Source organism: the organism of the source record quoted next, unplaced genomic scaffold, assembly GCF_019419815.1.
Source record: "Pyrus x bretschneideri cultivar Hongxiangsu unplaced genomic scaffold, Pyrus_bretschneideri_v1 Contig87, whole genome shotgun sequence".
NCBI lineage: Eukaryota > Viridiplantae > Streptophyta > Magnoliopsida > Rosales > Rosaceae > Pyrus > Pyrus x bretschneideri.
This window is the reverse complement of record NW_025999828.1, coordinates 71,305-78,825: the sequence shown is the minus strand read 5'-3', so window position 1 is coordinate 78,825 and position 7,521 is coordinate 71,305. Positions and strand designations below refer to the sequence as shown.

Below are 7,521 nucleotides of genomic sequence, written 5' to 3'. Positions count from 1 at the left end.
ATGTTCACTTCAATGAAAAGATACAATTAGCGCAGCCAAAATTCAAAACGAAAAGTCATTTAACCTTTCTATTTAACTTGTAAAAAACTCTTCTTAATTTATTACCATGGCCTCCAAGCCATATGAAAGAAGTTGGAGAATTATAAGTTTATAACTAACAGGAGAAAAATTGAAGGTTCATTCTTTTGTAGTGGAATGAAAAGTTTTAATCAAAAGAGAGTAATGGAGTCACAAAAAAAAAAAAAAAAAAATTACATTGAGATAATTACACGCCGAAGTTCTTTATAAGTTCCTACATTGAACGTGAAGAAAAATTAATAATCATGGCTCAAAACTGTAGCTATGATAATTTTCTTTCAAGATAAATTCTTCCTCTATTCCATGTATGTGTGATTTTACTATAAAGCAACACTCGATCGGAAAATTGTGAACTAAGGAAGGCTAGTTGATATAAGATTTCGGTTTCATAACAATACTACTGTAAAACACATTTTTTGTCAATTAGAGAAACATAATTAAGCTAGCTGGGAGCAAAAGCACATAAATTGAATAATACAGAGTATCCAACCAAAAGCATACAAAAATAACCTACAAAGTAAAAAAAAATTCAAGATAGGCCCGAACCTTTCTTGGTCCTGAAGTGGGTCCACTGTTTTCGTACCCAAGACACATGCATATACAACGAATGACCTTAGCCAAAAATCACAATAAGTTAGCATCTAAAACTTATTTCGATAAAAGTTACTTTGAAAGGCAAACAAAGTGGGTTTTTCTTTCTCAAATTTCCATATACATCACATTTTTAATGTACTTTGAAGTAATGAATTAAGCCATGGAATGGTTTTTAGGGGGAGACTTGGTGCTAATGTTACTTACTAATTTACTATAATTGTGCATGTTCTATTAATACTAATGATTGTGGAAGCCGATGATCTTCTCTTCATTTCTCTTCACATCATTCCCCAATTCTCTTTTCACTTGCTTCTAATTTTAGTGAAGACTTTATAGTTACAAGTATTATCCCCACATTGTTCATGATAGTTCGTCAAATTCCCCTCAAGATGAAAGAAAATTTTGGGTTCCAACTATGGCTTATTGGGTCATGATATTCCTGCATACTTGCAATCTGATATTTTTGAAAATACCATAGCAGATCCTGAGTTCTGGACCTGGTTAGCCACGGCACATGTGCCGCGGATAAAGTTTCTGAGCAAAAATGAGGGAAGGAAGAAGATCATCATCATAGACATAATTGTGAACCATGTAGGTAACAAGAAGATGGTGGATAAGAAATCAATTGAAACCCAACTCATGTTCGATACGCTGATGATGGCCACTAGTGCTGGCAAAGAGCATAGCGAATCAGAATTGGCTGTTGGGTTCACTCACTATAACATCACTCAATACGCTTGGGTTGAAGTCTCTTATCCATGTTGCATGTAACATAAAATAAAAGTTATAAAGCCAACGAGATGAATGTTTATAAAATAAAAGTTATAAAGCCAACGAGATGAATGTTTATTTTCCGTTATTTCTTTGGGTTTGTATACAACATTCAAGGATAATGTAGGTAAAATTCTCCAGGGGGTGAAGGAAAACATGGCATAGGTCCCGGCCGGAGAAATATAGTTGAATGAGGTAAACGTTCATCGTCAAATACTCGAGGCAATAAGGTGGTTTATCCGTGATCAAATGGCATAAATGGGAAAACTATACTTTCGTGATCAAATTGTGCAACTTCACAAAATCATCCGTGGATAGCTCTTCTGGTCTTGACTGGAAATGAAAATATAAGAATAAGAACGAAGTTAGTAGAATACATTCTGAGGCAGGAGCTTAGCGAACCTCTTCCCACATACTTTATGCACAGGAAACGGAAAATAGCAAATCAATACCGTGGCTCGACGACCAACTGTTCCCAAAGCATTTTCAATCTCCATGGGAGTGCATATGTGCTGGAGTGATCTCCGCAACATCTTTCGTTTCCCATTAAAAGCAGAATTGACCTGTATCAGCAAATGCAAACAAGGCATCCTCTAATGAGGGCAATCAAATCATTTACGCTTGAGGACGGATGCAAAGCTTAGCTTGTGTATTGCGGGAGAGATGAAATAATGGAATAATACATGGAAATAACAAGACGATTGACCCTTTTTTTCATCTTAGACGCGATATTGATATTTTGACTAGAATGACCATTCAAATCCTAACCCGAAATTTCAGCTTCTGTTGCTTGCAGACGTTAGAGGACGAACGCACTTAATGCAATGAAAATCTGTAATGATAGTCTAAAAGAATGATACCGACTACAGAAATTGAACAAACCATTGAGAAGAAGCTTTTAGTAGAGGAAACTGGGGGGTAGTCTACAGGTTGCTTCAGTTTAAATTTAACAATGGCAGCATCAACCTGCAATATAAGCAAAATCAGTCAATCTGCATTTGTGGTTAGTTACTATTCGGTTTAAGTCTTTTAAAAAAGAATTGGTCTGTTACGTTCTCAATTCATCAAGCAAATTACAATTGACATCGTTAGAAGGCATAATTTTTTCCTCTTATGGGATTATAAATTCTTACATTAGGCTGAGGAAAAAATTTTGTCCTTGGGACCTTCATTATGAATTCAGGATCTGAAAAGGGAAATGACAAACAGAAACCAGGTCAGAAAAAAGAATATGTGAATAATTTGAAAGTAACTTGGTACGGCGTCAGAACTCATCGGTAACAAACATTGATGTCTTCTCCTTGTTATCTTGTATATCTCCTACGAATACTAATACTCGATTACCAACAGTGGTTGAAGGAGGAATAACGTGACATGTATCAGACTGTAAGTCTAACTCATCTCAGTCTTTCAGTAAAATTTAATTAAATTAAATGATCAATAGCCTACTATGTACAACTTAAATACAAAGATAGAGATACCTGAATAGAAATTGACGAAGATACTGATGGGCCGGTACTCGGATGTCCGCAAAGATGGTTCCACCAAGCGCAAAGCTGCCTCCTCCTGAAATAACATTACCATTATAGTGATGGAAGGAACCAAATTATGACCCATATGAGATCCATAGATTCAGAAGTCTATGGATCCAGTTTGATTTGTTCCACTCCTAAAAGGGTGGCCCCAAGCCAACAAAGCTCCCCACTTTGCAAGGGTCGGGGGGGAAGGAAAGTCTACCATACGCAGCCTTACCCTTGCTTTGCAAAGAGGCTGTTTCCACAACTCAAACCCGGAGTCGCCCTAACAGATCCAAATTTATTACTATCCCTCATTTACCTATCCTATAAAGTTTTTAGCTTCATGCTATGCTCGGATGAGATATATAATCCAGATAACATTTAAGTGAAAACCAAAACCTTTACAATCATAGATTAATAAAGAATTCCAACCTGGAGTAAGAGAACAACTTCAGAAAAGATGTCCCCCATTGGAAGAAGTTGTTTGACAACATCTGTACTTATATTAAAGGGTATATTAGCGACTACCTGCAATGAAGAGAATGAGCTATTTTAGATTCTTGTAAACTTGTAAACATGTAAAAAGACTAACTGTTTTCATTTGAGCATGCATCGTTGAGAAATTAGCAGGTCATTAGGAAGTCAAATTCATTCTAAGCAATCAAGCAGGGTTCTCACTTTTGCAAGTCTTGAATTTGGACCAGATGGCTCTATACTTCCCAATAAGGACGACATATGTGAGTGAACGTGGCATTTGACAAAGTCCTCATTCAAAACCTACAGGTTTCAGTTGAAGAACTTGAGTTGCTATTCACAATGGCATCAGCGGTAAACATAAGGAGTAGCATAAACATTTAAATTCCATTATGTCCAGAATTCATAGGATCTTGCTCCAGATCAGGAGTACTTTTAGAAATGTACTACTACCAAGGTCCTCTAGAATGCTCGACGAAATATAACATTCTGAGGACATTTGTGAACAAAATGTGGTTTACCTTCAACCGGTCAGTCTGCACAAATCTTTCACTCACAAGAGTAGCCATGTGTGAATCCTAAAGCACGTAAAACATTATTCCAAATCAGTACACAACACCAAAACAATTTGAAATTGAGACAAATACCACTCTTTTTGCAGAATTTCAAATTTAAAGACCCATTGCATACGAAATAAGAAACACACACACAAACACAACCTTTTCGATTGCGAGCACAACTGCACCAGCACTAATAAGAGTATTAGTCAAAGAACCTGTTCCCGGCCCAATTTCTAACACCACATCACCTTCCCCAACATCGGCCGCAGCAGTGAGCTCATCGTTGATCTCAGAATCCAACATATAATGCTGCAAATACACCAAAATTTAACAAACTAAATAAATTCAGAACCAAATATATTATAACAAATCAGATGCTACTTACCCTTTCTAGCGTACTACACACAATAAATTTTGGCATATATATAGGAAAACATAATTGGAACAAAACCCAAATCTTAAAATCCTATCAATTCCATACATTTTCTCAGCAGCCAAACATAAAATTTGAAAAGAAAGAAAGAAAATTTTGATTTTCTGGGAAGGGGAAGAGAGAGAGAGAGAGAGAGAGAGAGAGAGAGAAGGAAATGAGAAACCTGGCCGAGGGATTTTCTGGGAAATCGGCCTTTGGAGTTGAGAGCTGTGAGAGTGGCATGGTAGTCATCTGGGTTTCTTCTGCTTCCTCTTCCACTTCCACTTCCACTTCTTTTGGTTGTTTTACCAGTGCAAACTCTTATATAACAAGGTGAATATGCAGGTGTTCGTGCGCCGAGCGTGCTATTGTGCACTGGCAGTGGAGTTTTCGGTTTCAGAGTTTCGAATGGAGACGATATTGGCGGGAGAGATTGCCGAAGAAGAAGAGGTGCCGAGTTCATGGGTGCCATTGTGCGCCGGCAGTGAATATCTTCGGTATTTTGGTATTTTTATTTTTTTCATGTTTTGAAATAAAATTTTATTAAGCCCAAAAGAGTAAACCAATTTTAAAAAGAGATGTGCAATTTATACATTTCTTTTTACTTTTCATATATTCATTTAAAAAATGAAGCCCAAACTAAAACAAACAACGGAGGTGATTTTCACACATCATTTTTAGTTTTTTAACACTGATTTATTTTTGATCGTCGATTTAAATAAATCAAATGAAAACAACGATCAAAATTAAGTAGAAGCGTGCGAGAGATGTGTTTATCATTTCCCCACAAACAAATGGTCAGATTGTGACAACTACCTATTAACCAACTCAAATGAAACTGCAATCCATTTTCAAGCAGCTATTTCTCATAGTATGTTTACAAATAATTGAAGGATCAATATGGATATCCATTAACTCATCAATTATAATTACATATAAATTACAACAAAAACGAAAAGGGCTAGCATGGTCGACGGATCAATAGGTTTATCAAAGCAATAATCAATATATAGGCTCACAAGTCACATCTAATAAGCTATTGTTTCACCAACTAATTAATTAGACTAAGTCGGTATAAGCTATTTTCTCATCAACTAGCTAATTAGAAGTGTATGTGGACTCTTCCTTTAATTAGCTAGTTGATGAGACAATGACTTACCAAAGCAATGATCATTAGCTAGTCTAAGAGGATAATTAGCTTTGAGATTGAGACATGACCCAGACTCTCATGCATAACTATTTTTTTTTATAGGATTCTTTAGATGTACACCATTGCTTATATACCTAGTATTAAACATCCAAATAAAATGCCAAATTGTTTGCCCAATTTCAATAGGTTTATCTGTTAGGATACATTAGTGTTATGTGATTGTGATACTTGTCAACAGATTGTGCATTTAGTTAGTTAGTTAGTTACATTAATTTGGCTCCTATATAAGTCTAAGTGTAATGACTTCCTGTGTAAGAAATTAATACAAACAACACATTCATCTCTCTCTCTCTCTTCCTACTTTCTCTCTCTAGTTCTTGATAATTCTCTCTGATATATCTGTATACATGTTAACATGGTATCAATCACCGAATCAGCTTACGCTAATTTGTTTGATCCTTCTGTTGCTTCTGCTTCTCCAATTTGATATAGCCTTTACGATTTCAGCTCATGATTGTGTTCTCTCTTTGTGCATTTGACGATCTTTTTCTTCTCTCAATTTCTAGGGTTTGCTACAAATTAGGATCTTTGACACTGTGTTGAAGGTTTGCTGCACACCAGGTGTTTGTTCTGGTGTCTAAGTGACAATTTTCTTCGAAGTTTGCAAATATGGTAACTGTATCACAACTTCATATTCTTTAATCTCCAATTACTGCTCTCATTTCCACAATTTCTACTTCTATGAATATTAAGCTTGATGATACGAATTACTTGAATTTGCAATTTCAAATGCAATTATTGTTAGAAGGTCATGGAATTATGCAGTTTATTGATGGTTCCAATCTCTGTCCTTCTCGATTTATTGTTAATTCAAGTGAATTTGGTATAGTCTTTGGTGATTTTTCTTCTCAAATTGAGAATGATGCCTATGTTGTTTGGAAAATGCATGATCGAGCATTGATGCAATTGATTACTACGATTTTATCATCTGCTGCCATTTCTTGTGCTATTGGTAGTTCTAGTGCCTGTGATCTTTGGAATAGATTGAAAGAACAGTTCTCTACTGTTTCAAGAACCAACATATTTCAGATGAAATCTAATATGCAAACTATTAAGAAATGGTCAGATTATGTGTCTAAGTATTTGCAACGAATTAAAGAGGCTTGAGATTACTTGTCTGCTACTGGGGTTTACTTTGCTGATAAGGACATTGTCATATTGGCACTCAATGGCTTGCCTCATGAGTACAATACTTTCCGATGTGTTATTCGAGGCTGGGAAAGTGTAATTTTTCTTAAAGACTTTAGGTCACAGTTACTAGCAGAAGAGCTAATTGTGGAGAGCAATGTATCATCTCAGCTTTTGTCTGCCATGGTTGCTAATACCAATACCATTTATGAACTGAAGTCTTCTACTTATTCTACTCGATCTAATCCTGGTCATGTGACATATAGTTCATCTGCTGGATCATCTCATGGTCACACTAGTGGTTTTAGGCAGTTCAACAATAATAAACAGAAGGGTAAAGGAAAGTTTAATCAAGGGTATAGGTATCCTGCACTAAGACAACAGTTCTTTAATCAGACTTATGTCCTTACCTCAGGTGTTCTTGGTCCATCTCCAACTGTGCCTTTTGCTCAATCTGTTTTTTGTTAGTTGTGTAATGCTTATGGTCATACTGCACCATTTTGCCATTCCAAGATAGTGGATAAATCTAGTTGCCAGATTTGTGGGAAAAACAACCACACTACTTGGTTCTGTTTTTACAATGATAAGGGTCTTTCATACATTGGTTCATAGCAACCATCTATGGCTCAGTACTCCTATGCTCCTTTAGCACTTCAGTTTCCATCTCAGCCTGCAATGCAAGCCATGTATACTATGGTTCCATCTTACTCTTCAACCTCTATACAAGGAATGCAGAATATGGTTCTATCATCTTCTCAGGCATCTTCATCTCAGACT

The 7,521-nt window shown here is 36.1% G+C and overlaps 1 protein-coding gene across 1 annotated transcript; it reads right to left on the bottom strand.

Moving 5' to 3' along the window:
* Positions 1 to 1,499: 1,499 nt before the first annotated feature.
* Positions 1,500 to 4,945, bottom strand: LOC103935483 (ribosomal RNA small subunit methyltransferase, chloroplastic). Its single transcript, XM_009345252.3, has 10 exons — positions 4,591 to 4,945; positions 4,154 to 4,303; positions 3,956 to 4,012; positions 3,639 to 3,737; positions 3,393 to 3,488; positions 2,925 to 3,009; positions 2,577 to 2,629; positions 2,326 to 2,409; positions 1,896 to 2,006; positions 1,500 to 1,776 (listed from the first exon to the last, which is right to left on the bottom strand). The coding sequence occupies exons 1-10, from the start codon at positions 4,876 to 4,878 to the stop codon at positions 1,711 to 1,713; spliced, it is 1,089 nt and encodes a 362-aa protein (XP_009343527.2). The 5' UTR covers positions 4,879 to 4,945; the 3' UTR covers positions 1,500 to 1,710.
* Positions 4,946 to 7,521: the final 2,576 nt, after the last annotated feature.

Bases quoted from the DNA above. Each gene is read 5' to 3' on its own strand.
- LOC103935483 (XM_009345252.3), bottom strand. From the start codon at position 4,878: ATGGCACCCATGAACTCGGCACCTCTTCTTCTTCGGCAATCTCTCCCG. The intron at 4,013-4,153 runs GTTGTGTTTGTG...TACGTGCTTTAG, and splicing joins TTGTGCTCGCAATCGAAAAG to GATTCACACATGGCTACTCT. The intron at 3,010-3,392 runs GTTGGAATTCTT...ATGTTATTTCAG, and splicing joins AAGTTGTTCTCTTACTCCAG to GAGGAGGCAGCTTTGCGCTT.